Genomic DNA, 12,737 nt, shown 5'->3' on the forward strand with positions numbered 1-12,737 from the left:
CAAATAACACACGAGGGATGTGAAGCCTATTGTGCTTGGCACCACAACAGACACGAGAATAGTCTAGTATGTCCAGTCTTTGCTCATTGCAGATAGAAACTGAGAAACTGTAGCCCTCTTATACATATATAATATACATATAATATATAATATAATGGCAGGTTATGTAGAGAAGAATAATATGTCATGACTTCATCATGAATCATCATTAGTTTGCAAATTCTGAACATATTTTAATGATCACTGTAATTTTTAATTTCCACAAAAGCTATTTGACACAACAAATCACACCTTTCAACTTTTCTTTTATTTTGAAATGATTTTTAAAATGTTTTATGGACACCTAAAATGTAAATGTGCACTTTGGGTTGACTTTTGTTTAAATGTGCTGTAGGCTATAAATAAAACAGACGTGACAGTCAAGACAGAAAAGGTTCAGACATTTTTTATAGCGCATGTTTGAGGTATAAAAAAAGATAGTTATTTAACACACTTTAGCGGGCTACATACTGAACTCTGAGGATAGAAACACAGTAAAGATCCTATCATGCTCGTATTGATCTCATACCGATATCAGTATTGGTATCAGTACTATCGATATTTAGATGAATCTAGAAAACACTACAATGACACCCGGATGGATAAGCTAAGAAAACGGATGGATGAACTCCTTGAGGCATCAAGCACTGAGTCACAAGGGTGCTTCCTCATGATGTACATGCTTTGAGTTTCAAGGTTTCCATGCCAGCGATGTGTGCCTTCTTGGCACAGACGAGTATAAGATATGCATGCGAGGGACACGCAGACAGGAAAGACTTTCCACGTGTTTATTCTCGCTTCAACATGTCCGTTTTAAACACGTTGAAATGATGAGTCAAACAACACGTGGCATGTCCTAATTTCAGAGACCCGGTGTTCGTTAACAGTGTGATCGTTTTCAAAAGAGAAGCCTTCAGAGCTGCGCTGCATTTCAGCTTCTGTGTGTGCCAATATTACAGCTGGTTTTCATGTATTATCACCAGGGTTATGACATATGAATAGCTGCAGTGTGATAAAGACTCAAAATCACAAATTGAAGTGCAAATTTAAGACAATTTATTTCAAGCAGGTTTGCAAACAAGGTCGTCATCAAGTGCTTCAAAGCAAACAAACGCCAAAAATCCAGACATGAACAAGAATAAACCAATCAACATGCTTTCCATTACCTACTTTCTGGCTGCCTCAATAAAAAAAAAAAGAAGTAAAGAGACAGTAAAAATGTGGGAACTCCTGAGACCCGTGCAATATCTGTTTTTGAGGCGCACTCTGGAATTACTAACAGCAGTTCAAGCCTCCAATAAATTGTCAGGTATTGCACAACTCCTTACTTCAAGTCTAAGCAAGTGAACTATGCTAGATGATGACCTCAAAACATTTAAAGGGAGTTAAATTGAACTTTTCTCCCTATCTGATTTCCACAAATGAGGTCAGGTCAGTGCTGAGCAAGTTCCAGCCCTGAATTCTAGATTTTTCACACATTGAGAAAAATAAAGACGAGCTCACTGAAAACCTGAGCAGACCCTCTCTGAATGGTGGAAAGATTCATACCAGTCAACACAACTTAGAAAACACAGATACAAAAACAAGTCTGTTGCCGCAGCGACAGACTAGTATCTAACATTTAATGCTACAGTCTGAAGTGAGATCCAACTTTGTTTCTCCACATATAAAGAAGCAGAATTTCCTTTATTGTGAAAGTTTATCAGAAATGTTGTTGCTGTTTTTTTGTGTGGTGCCATTTCAGGCTTCTCTCTGTGCCCTGTAAATACTACTCCCCTCTAAGCCAGAATGAGTCAAAGCAGTGCCATCTTGAAGAGGGGAGTCAGTTTGGCATGTATGAACACTTCCAAGCAACATATGATCCCCTCGCACATTTTAAGACCCCTCAGAGAAACATAAACCTCCTCATATCTTCAGATCGTCTATTCTAGTCTTGTTGTTGCTGTGTTTGGCACTGTGGCCAGGCCTGGCCTGCGTAGGTGACCCAGGGGCAGATCCTGCTCCCTTCTTTCCTTTCAGGTCACATTCCTCTGGCTTGCTGCTGCTGCTCCTCTCCACCGCCAAGTTGTCCTTGTTCTGTTTGTAGGCTGCCTTGCTGTGGTAGGGGTGGAAGGACGAGTCTGTGGCCGCGGTGTAGCAGGGCACCGGCGGGTAAGCGGGCTGGACTTGGTGGTGCCCGTGGAAGTAGTCATCGTAACTTGGGGCAAACGGCACTGCAGTCTCGCCGGGCTCCTTGGAGATACTCTCATGGGACTGGTTGCGCCTCCTGAAGGTGATGCCCTGGCGGCACTTGGTGAAACCCAGATGGTAGATCTCTATGAGGTTGAGGAACAGAGACACAGATGCCACTCCAAGCATGAAGATGATGAAGATGGTTTTCTCTGTGGGGCGGGATATGTAGCAGTTAACCACATTGGGGCAGGGGGTTCTGTCACATGTGTACATGGGTTTGAGCTCAAAGCCGTACAAAAAGTACTGGGCCACGATGAAGCCCACCTCAAACAGCGTCTTGAAGACCACATTGAAGACATATGTCCGCAAAAGCTCCCCCTGCAGGCGCACTCGTCCCTTATTGTCTCTTATCAGAGCCTTCTTGTGCTTCACATCCACAATGAGAGTCTGTTTGTCTGATTGATGACTATGCTCCTTTTCTCTCTCCTTTTCTTTCTCCTTCTGCTTTTCCTCCATCCGGACTAGATGGAGAATGTGCCCCAGGTATATCAGAGTCGGTGTGGATACAAAAATTATCTGCAGCACCCAGAACCGGACGTGAGATATGGGGAAAGTGATGTCATAGCATACGTTCTCGCAACCGGGCTGCTTGGTGTCGCAGGTGAAGCCCGACTGCTCGTCGCCCCACACCTTCTCTGTCGCAGCACTCAGGATCAGGATGCGGAAGATGAACAGGACAGTGAGCCACACCTTCCCCACGACAGTGGAGTGCTCCTGGGCTTTTTCCAGGAGCTTTCCCAACAGGTTCCAATCCCCCATGGCTGTGAGAGGTCAGATCTAGGACTACAGAGGATTTGAAAACAGAAATCAGTCATTTCATCTATAGACTGTTGTACACAGCAACAGAGATTAAATGACTACAGTAAAACTAATCCTGAGCGTACGCCTCATCCTTCCTGACGACTAAAAATTCTCTTACCAAGTTCCGCAGAGATCAGAACAACCAAGTCTTTCGGGAGCCAAGCTGCTAACTGACTGTCCAACTGGGCGACCGCCACTGAGCAGGTAGTGGTCTCATCCGCGTGGATGCAAACAGGATTATATTTACTTTGGGAGGGTATATATTTGGCAAGTGTGGACAGGAGGAAGGCAGGTTTCAGACATGATTCTGTGGCTCCTGGCCTTCATGACCCACGCCATGGCAACACGAGCCACACGAAGTGAAATCAAACACCGGGCAGATGTGGTCGAAGTGCGAATTAGAAACAGTTGAGTAATGTTGGAGCTGTCAGCTCCTGTGACACATTAGGTTTTAAATAGATTCTGCTTCTGATGAATGGTCTATACAGTAGTAAGAGTGGAAGTAGAAGGTATGCTGCTCTGGAGGATGAATTCAAGTGTTGAAATGTGGCAGGTGGGCTGACGCTGAGGGAGCCAGCACCAACAATCGCAGATTGGACAGCAATTTAAATATGGGACCCCCACCCCACAGTGTGAGATCCCACATTACAATGAAGAATAATGCCATTATTCGAGGAAAAAGAAGTGAAACAACTTCAACTTCTGTTCTCACATAAGACAGCCGTTAACCTGCACTTACAGCATTTGGCCACAGCATGCACCATTAATAAGTTAACTTCGGTTTAGGACTATAATTTAAACTCCTGAAGAAACAAATATTTCAGTCTATAAGCATAAAGTAAAAACAAAATCACAGAAAACTCACATTTACTGGAGAAAGTCACCGTGTCAGCTCATACATCCTCTGTGGCAAAGCTTCCCACGTCTGGCAGGGTCCATGAGGCCTCACTGCTTTACCGACTGGCCTCAGTGCAACACTGATCTTAGGACCCCCAACAATGCCCTTGAATGGACAGGAAAAGCAGACTCTTGCGAGCCACAAACTTAGTTCCACGCCGACAAGCTCAGTGACTCAGTCTTCTGTCTTCAAATACAACTCTCGCAGAAATCAGAATCCAGGCCCAGGGGTCTTTAGCCGGCCACAGCACACATATGCACACACACTCAACCAAAGAACCAACCAACAAACCTGCCCTCCCTTGACCCTCCCTCCCCCCTCGGTTAATTTTGGCACAGTGTGCACTGTCCAGTGTAAACTATTAAACAAACCCCTGCTCGCATGCTACGGCGAGTGACAGGGCAGCTGGCCAATGATCTTGTCAGCTAAGTCTGTCTGGCCACAAGTGTTCCCGAGATCTAAATATATCACAAGGGTCTCTTTTCCTATCATGGGGGTGGAGATGGGATGGTGGTGGTGCAGGAATGATTTGGAGATGAACAACTACTGGCATCCTGAAGTTCCAAATCACAGTGACAGGAAGGGGCAAATGTATTTATTTATTTATTAAAAAAGCTGAGTTTCAATGAGTTAAAATCCTAGCTACTAAACACAACTCACTTCAGACATATTTCATTATTTCATCAGGTACTCAAAGAAACAACACACTGCATGTTTGCTAAATAATCTCATATTATCTGCCAGTTTATTTCTTCATAATCCACAATGTACACTGTTTCAACCCATTGTATAGTTTATCTGGATTGATTACCTGGATGTAAACTGCTACATGTGCATTTAGAGAGGGTTTTTTGTATGTTACACGCACACATGGCAAAAGATTTGTATAAACAGCTACTTTACATTTTATTTACATTTACAGGACAAGTGAGATGTTCACTAATATATCATGATGGTTAATACTAGGGTCTGTTAAACAGTATATCAGCTGCAAACATTTATTTAAGCCCACTGGAAGAAAATTTTACAAAGATGAAAAGTAAGGAAAGGTATTCTAACTCAAGGATATATCTGCAGTAATGAGACTGGACAAATTCTAAGCTGAGGTACCTCTGCAGACAAGCGGAAAGGAATAACACCGACATTTTTAACTTTTTGGGGGATTATGAGCTGAAAATTGATGAAGGTTTACCGACAAGTCAAAGTGAACACACATGTAGAAGCCACAATATTAAAACCACTGATGGTTGAACATCCTTACAAAACAGTGTTCTCTGTGGAAACTTCTTTGCATGCGTGAGAGTGCTACCATCTGAACACAACAGATCAAGGTAGTAACCTGGCCTCCAAACTCTCCAGATACACAACTTCACAAAGTCGAAGTTTCATGCTTCGGTGCATTTGAGCTCTTTTGATGGCATGATATTAGGGAACTGGTTTCAACACTGTGGCTTACAGGCACCAGTGATGACATGGCAATCATGTTTGGACAGTATTTCATTGCTTTGTTTTTTTTAATCAAATATTTCTTTTCTAGCACCAACTGTAGCAACAAGCGGTCTACATTAAGTTTAGAAAAAATCAGTGACCACCCAATAAAATCTAACCACCATACTGTTAACAGCTGTTCAAGTCATTTTACCCATTTATATGTGCTTTCCTATACATCCACCAGCTTCGAATGGTTTAAATTTTTGAATTTCTCATCCAGCATTTCAACTCCTTCAATAACATCTGATTTTTAAAGGACCAAACCGATGTTTCAGAGCATTTCGGTTGACTTTTACTGTTACATGTTTTCGTTTGTTTAGTTTGGAATTGTGGCGTCCACAATTTCCTTAAATTTCAGTATCGAAAGATCTGCTATGGTGTGGATTTATGTACAGATTAAAAACCCTTTTCCAAACAGCAATCTTTATATTGCAGACTTTTTGCACCAGTTATAACTGGTATGTTTTAAATTGCTCATATTCAACAACAATCAGTACACCTGTTTTGATTCTTCTAAGAATACTGAGCTGCAACAATACAGCTGTTACAAAAACAAGGCATCACACTCATAGTCAGCCTAAGCTTGTCAACAACTTGACAAACTGCTATTTATACTAAAAAATAATATAATGGAAGCCTTCAGAAGCATTGTGGAAACCAGAAAAAAGAAAAACAAAGAAAAAAACCTAAAGATCTAATCAAGGTAAGCTTGGTTTTACTGTAACAGCAGCCACCTTGGATTTGCAGTACATGAGCTAAAATGTTCTTAAGCACCATTTTGGTCTTTAAACCTTCACTACAGACTCTAAATAGTTTAGGCGAGAACAGCAGCCAATATTTGTGAGTAAAAATGAACAGATAAAAACAAGAATCTAAGATCCACTGACTGAATTATGTATAAATAAATAGCCAAAAAGCTGAAATTGACCTAATACACAGTATATATGTGACTTTAATGCATGAGATACTACGTGGTCAGGTGAGGTTACTGCTTATTAATTCAAGAGAGTCTTAGAAAGCAGAACACCTCTCACCCCTCTCGGCTGGGCTCTTTTTGGTCACAGTGAACTTAGACTTGAGAGAATGATCTGCTATCAGCTGATTGATTTCATTTTGCTTGTAAGTGGACAATCTTTGGCTTATCCACGGTAACTTTGACTCGTCTTCAGAGCCGCGAAAGGACCGTTTGCAGGCCCTGCCTATGAGGTACACCACCTCTGCCAGGTTGAGCAGCACACACACCGCAGACACTGCCAGCATGAACACAGTGAATATGGTCTTTTCTGTCGGTCTGGAGACAAAGCAGTCCACCGTATTGGGGCAAGGGAATGAGTCACATTTCACCAAACGCACCATCTTAAAGTCAGGATAGATCAAGTAAAAGATGTAGAGAAAAGCCACTTCGAAAATGATTCTAAAGATGATACTGATCATGTATGTCCACCACAGAGCGCCCGTGATCTGAAACTTCTGGTTCTTGATGTGTTCCAGCTCTTTGGGACTACTGCGGCCCGCCCTCTTCAGGATCTTCTTGTCGATGTGCCTTCGGTGGGCTACGTGCATGGCCACTAAGAGTGCAGGGGTGGAGACCAGGATGAGCTGGAGCGCCCACAGGCGGATGTGCGAAATTGGGAAGAACTGGTCGTAGCAGACGCTATTGCAGCCAGGCTGCTGGGTGTTGCAGGTGAAGCCGGACTTTTCATCGCCCCAGACGCTCTCAGCAGCAACCACCAGGACCAGGATGCGGAAGATGAAGATGACAGACAGCCAGACGCGTCCGATGCCAGTAGAGTGCCTGTTTACGCCGCTGATCACGGCATAAAAGGACCCCCAGTTCATTTTCGACTCCAGGTCTGCGGAAAAAAGGGATTAATATAAGTTTTTACAGGTGTAGGCAGTTACATGTGTGGGATGCTTTGCATCTAAAAATTCCCCAAAATTCTAATTACTAGGAAAATTTACTCCCCCTTTTTTATCACTGGCATGAAGTCACAATGGCTTGCCAGTTAAATAAGGTCTTTAGACTATAACTGCACACAAAACTTAGCATTTCAGAAAAAATCTAACCGGTGTAACATGAGTAGTTAGAGGTTTACCAGGCTCAGCCGGCGGTGCAAGCGGCGTAAGCAGCACCGGGTCCAAAGATGACCATCTTGAAGTATGACCTGAGCATCAAGCCGGATTTGGCAGTCAGGAACAACAGACAAGAATTGCCAAGTAGCCTGCCGGCTGTATAAAAACAGGGGCGATGGCCTACCACCATGCACCGTCAGAAGACGCAACAGGTTGAAACCAATTGCAAAACATTTGCAGAACCACGTGATATGCTCGTCCTGTATTAATACTCTACTCCCAGGCTGGCTTACAGCCCAACTGCAGACAGACTGACAGACTGCCAGCAAATTTCTCCAAGGGAGCAGCAAGACATGCATCTCATTGAGGCTTTCCTTTTTTTTTTTCCTTGAGAGATCTCTATTGTTTGAGAATAGCTATGTTCTTTGAGATTTGCCTTAAACAGATCTTAAAATTATGTGACTTTTAAAGCATATTCAGTAAAACATTGCTCCCATAAAGGGAATGATGATGAGACCGTAAGCATGCCAAGTATTTGCCAAGTCAAGTCACTGGGGCATGTCAGTCATCACTCACCCCAAATCCAACCTCTCACTGTTAGTATAAAACAATTAGAAAGGAGATAACATGGATTTTTACCTTCAGCTGCTGGTGGTACACAAAAATGTGTACAAAATGGGAAGAAATAAATTCAAATTTTGTGTTTTTTAGCGAGCCAAAAGGCTGGATTGAGAACACCATGCGTTTGGAAAATGCTAATCATTCCTCCGCCACTAGCCACTGCCCTGCACCGTAGCGGTCATATGCTCTTATATAAACTATTTACATACAATGGCACCCTTTATGGGGCTGCAACAAGACTCTTTCAGAATTCAGATCAAACGCCTCGATTTCCGCCTACCCCGGGGCAAAAGAAAGAATCTGTGTGGACACAAAAGGCCTCAGCGTGCCACATTATTTATTGTGCTTGGCAGGGCAGGGAAGTGAAGGACGCTTTTGACCCGAGTCACTGCTGCTGTGACATTAACAGGTTTACGAATTCATCCAGATTATATATGAACTAGGGAACTACTGCACAGTCTAATGGAGTGGCTAAATTTGAATGCTACAGCAACTTTAAAAGATTGATGATTTGATTAAATTGTCATTTGCACTTTAAAAATAAAATACAGCTTGAATTTTTGATGTTATCTAGACTTTTTAATTCCGACTATACTGCCACAAGAATATATTAACCCAGTCACACAGGTTAGTTCAGTTAAGTCCAATATAACATGTTACCAAATGTGCACGCCCTGAAACAATCTGAAATGGTTCATATTAAAAGTTATTTACATAGCACTGTCAACAGGTTAGTTGTGGTCACACCCCCTTCCACGTAACAGTAGAAACCATGATTTATGGCAACACAACGTGGTCATTTGTCATGTACAGTCAGATGACACACAGCGGCTCACTGTGCCATGAGTTTTTCTGCGTCACTCGCAGGCCGTACCGTCACTTCTGACAGTGTAGTGGGAGGGTTTGGGTGGCCTGCTAATAATCTGAATGAACTGCACCTCATTTACATTCTCTCTACACAAGGAAGAGACACAAATGTACAATTGTAGAGAACACATCTTTATTTCAAAGGCAAATATGCAAAAATAAAGATAAGTTTGCCATTGCATAAGAACAATATTATTAAGTCAGCAAAGCTTTTCTGTGATTATCATCAAAGATAAATTATACATTTAAAAAACAAAACCAAAAAGACCTGTTGTAGCATGCAGATAAGGTAATAATATAGAAATGAATACAACTTAATAGAGAGTGGGTAATCAGACTGAGCAGGCACCGTCTAGTGGCTAAAAATAATCAGGACTTGAAATACAGTTCTGTTCTTAAACACAGGAAAAGGGAACAGGTTAACCAATATCTTCAAATTACATAGTCAAAATAAAACAAGCAAAACTAGTTTTGTATGCTTTCCCTGTACATAAAGAAGAAAAGCTCGAGATACAAAAGAAGAAAGAAACTTCCCGTTTAGTCGTCTTAGAGAGAACATAAATGTATGCTTAGTTGAAACAGTTTTCCAGCTCTAACTGTATGAACTAAAAATACACAAGATAGCTTATATATACACACACAGACATGACTTAATGTGTACTAGTCCAGTCAATCCTTTATAAATCTACATTTAATTTTTTTCCCCAAATACCTTTCAACTTTGTATAGCCATTCAAGTTGGCGACAACTCAGTCCACTATGTTGCACACAGATGGTCAGTCTAAAAGGAATATTTTTGTTCCTCATTCAAACATTTTACTCGTTTAGGCTTTACACTATAAACAATGTTGGTATACACTATATGTTCGAGCTGCATGGTACAGTAAGCTTGCATTTTAATTTTAGCACTGGTTGTGCAATCATTCAATTAGGATAAAAGGACGCCAACATAATCACACACACACACACACACACACACACACACACACACACACACACACACACACACACACACACACACACACACACACACACACACACACACACACACACACACACACCTGAACTACTTCCTTTGAGTGTAGCATGATATGAGATACTTCTCCCAGTCAGAGTCCTGTTTCTGGGCTTTAAGCTGAACACTGCCTACAAAACAAAATGAAAGATTGTGAATATCAACATAGAGCGGTGACACAGAGGAATAAACACACCGCACTGAAGTATATTAGCGTAGTGTGGACTCTTAGAGAAAATGCATTTTTAAAATATAATGTAACTTACTTCTTTTGATGAGACTGGTCTTCTTAAGTTTGCTGTGGATGGCGTGTCCATTTTGGGCCAGTCTCAAAGACACTGAAGCACCCCTCCTGAAATGACGTGTTAAGTGTGTTCATAAAGTTACTAATATTTGCCAGAAAGACAAAAACGTTGCTATTCCCAGACGACTTGTGCAACTTAGCCAGAGGACCACATATTTGATCATTACTTATTGGTCCTTTTTGAATGTAGAGTAGATGATTGTATTTTGCCTATTTGTGGCACAAACAGATAAACAGTGCTGTGTAAAAGTCTTGAGCCATCCAAACTTGAAAAACTTTCTGAAAGCCTGGATAACAAAGTGTTTCTTTGAACCCTTGCTGCTTTTTTGCTCATTTTAAGAGGAACATTTGTTAAGCCACCCAACACTGTGGCCTTTAAATGATTCCAGCATTAAGAAAAGTAAACTACTTTCTGTGTTAAAGACCAGTTTTACGTTTTATCTTTAATCCCTTCTTATTAGCAGCCTGTTACCTGTTTATGTTTTCCCATTTCTTTTGCTGAATCTATGAAAAATGCCAAAGATAACAGTTTCACAGGCATGATAATATTTTTGCATCAACAAGGTGATTCCTAAAGAGCTATGAACTTAATACTTAGCATATTTCAGCATGGGGTGCAGTGTGTCCTCAAAAGATTTTGGGCAAACTGGACAAGAGGAGTACAAAAGAAGTAGCAGGCAAAATCTGTGGCAACAAGGTCTTATGAGGATGAAACTTCTGGTTCACATCAATATCAATGTGCACAGAGGTGGTCAGGAGAGAGGTACAGCAGTGTGTGCCTCCATTCATCTGTAAAACATGGAGGTGCTGTCATGGTTTGAGGTTCCATTTCAAGCCAAGCCAACTTACATCAAAATAAATAAATAAATAAATAAACAAAGCTTAACAGAGGAAATGGAAAAAGGAGTTTCAGCCAGAGGTACTGGGGATCTTGTCAAGGCTGATGAGTACTGTTAAGATTTTGATCCGCCACCATGCAATGCCATCTGCAAGGCATCCAACTGAAGATGGCCAATCAGCATGACAATAATCCCAATGTCACTGCTAATAAAGTAAAAGGATACCTGGATAGAAAACCGCAGTCAGTAATGAACTGGCTGCCTCAAAGCAGATTACTGAAGCAGTCTGGGATAATCTCGACAGAACAAAAAGACAGCCAACTTCCCAAGAAGAGTGCCGAATGTCCTTCAAAAAGCCTGGAGAACTATTCCTGAAGACCATTTAAAGAAGTGACAAGAAAGCTGCCTAAGAGTTCAGGCTACGTTCAAAATGATAAGTGGTCGTTCCAAATATTGATTTTAAAATTTGTAAGAATTGTGCAAACTCTGTTTTTGCCTTATTTCCTGCATTTCCAGGTATGTTTGCATATGTTTCCCATCACCCGTTTTCCTAGCAAAATACATGAAAGGAAAGGAAGAAAGAAACGAGTTGTGGCTCAAGACTTTTTCACACTTCTATACAGCCACCATGCTACTTCTTAATTTAACAAATTGCATTGCTTGTACCGATAAAATATTTAATGGTGACTTAATAATTTTTTACTGTTAAAATTCTGTCCACTAAAAAGTTTTATGCCACAATTAACTGACTGTGTTTTATGTTTCGATACCTCATGGCTCCGAGCTTTCCCTTCTCCATGAACAGCTCGACTGTAACTTTGCCTTCCTGCGGGTACAGCCTAGCATAGAGGGTCCTGTTGTGTACAGTCGCTTTGAACCAGCCGACTGCCTCCTCAGACCAATCTCTCCCATTCACAGGCGTCACCTAAGGGGTAGGAAATACACACAAAATACCATGAACTGAGATAATTCATTTCCTTTTCTCACCAAGTAACAGATAACGCTGTGACTAATAGTGGACAAATGCAAATAATTAAGCCCACACTCTCACAGCACAGCTTTTTAACCATTTCCATGTATGCAAATTCTGGCAGGGACAGCCCGTATGACTCTCTCTGAAGATTTTTAAGTGTCCATGCAGGTGGAAGACTGTAAATCCACTTACATTAGCCAGTGAAACCTGCACAGCCTGAAGTGGTACAGTAGCCATTTCAGGGGTCAGCTCCTTTATATTTGACAGTGACAGACAGGCAGTGTCACCATAGTCCAACCTTTTCACTTCCACCTTGATGGATGTCTCTGTCCCAGCACCATCTTACATCCAAAAGACAGAGAGCATAAAAAGCAAGACTAAAAATCCAGTGTGATATTCCCAAGTGGCTACCAGGAAAACAAAGTGACACTGCTACCATCTAGAGGCATACATCTGCAAAAACATTTCAATACAACGACAGAACCCACCTCTGCTCATTCCACATATCTTTATCACCTGGCTCCTACACCATTGTTCTCGCTCGGCGAACCAACCCATTACTACGGTTCCAATATCTGGAATGC

The 12,737-nt window shown here is 41.6% G+C and overlaps 2 protein-coding genes across 4 annotated transcripts; both read right to left on the bottom strand.

Moving 5' to 3' along the window:
• Positions 1–1,944: 1,944 nt before the first annotated feature.
• Positions 1,945–4,047, bottom strand: LOC134634909 (gap junction alpha-3 protein-like). Its single transcript, XM_063484372.1, has 2 exons — positions 3,938–4,047; positions 1,945–3,054 (listed from the first exon to the last, which is right to left on the bottom strand). The coding sequence occupies exon 2, from the start codon at positions 3,028–3,030 to the stop codon at positions 1,945–1,947; it is 1,086 nt and encodes a 361-aa protein (XP_063340442.1). The 5' UTR covers positions 3,031–3,054; positions 3,938–4,047.
• A 566-nt stretch (positions 4,048–4,613) lies between these two features.
• gjb1b (gap junction protein beta 1b) lies at positions 4,614–8,293 on the bottom strand. Of its 3 annotated transcripts, XM_063491398.1 has the most exons (3): positions 8,174–8,293; positions 7,558–7,626; positions 4,614–7,314 (listed from the first exon to the last, which is right to left on the bottom strand). In XM_063491398.1, exon 3 carries the CDS (start codon positions 7,298–7,300, stop codon positions 6,473–6,475), a length of 828 nt encoding a protein of 275 aa, XP_063347468.1. In that variant the 5' UTR covers positions 7,301–7,314; positions 7,558–7,626; positions 8,174–8,293; the 3' UTR covers positions 4,614–6,472. The 3 variants fall into 3 exon arrangements, with proteins under 3 accessions (XP_063347468.1, XP_063347451.1, XP_063347458.1); XM_063491381.1 differs by lacking the exon at positions 7,558–7,626; XM_063491388.1 differs by lacking the exon at positions 8,174–8,293 and having other exon boundaries at positions 7,558–8,167.
• Positions 8,294–12,737: the final 4,444 nt, after the last annotated feature.

Source organism: Pelmatolapia mariae, linkage group LG2, assembly GCF_036321145.2.
Source record: "Pelmatolapia mariae isolate MD_Pm_ZW linkage group LG2, Pm_UMD_F_2, whole genome shotgun sequence".
NCBI classification, from domain to species: domain Eukaryota; kingdom Metazoa; phylum Chordata; class Actinopteri; order Cichliformes; family Cichlidae; genus Pelmatolapia; species Pelmatolapia mariae.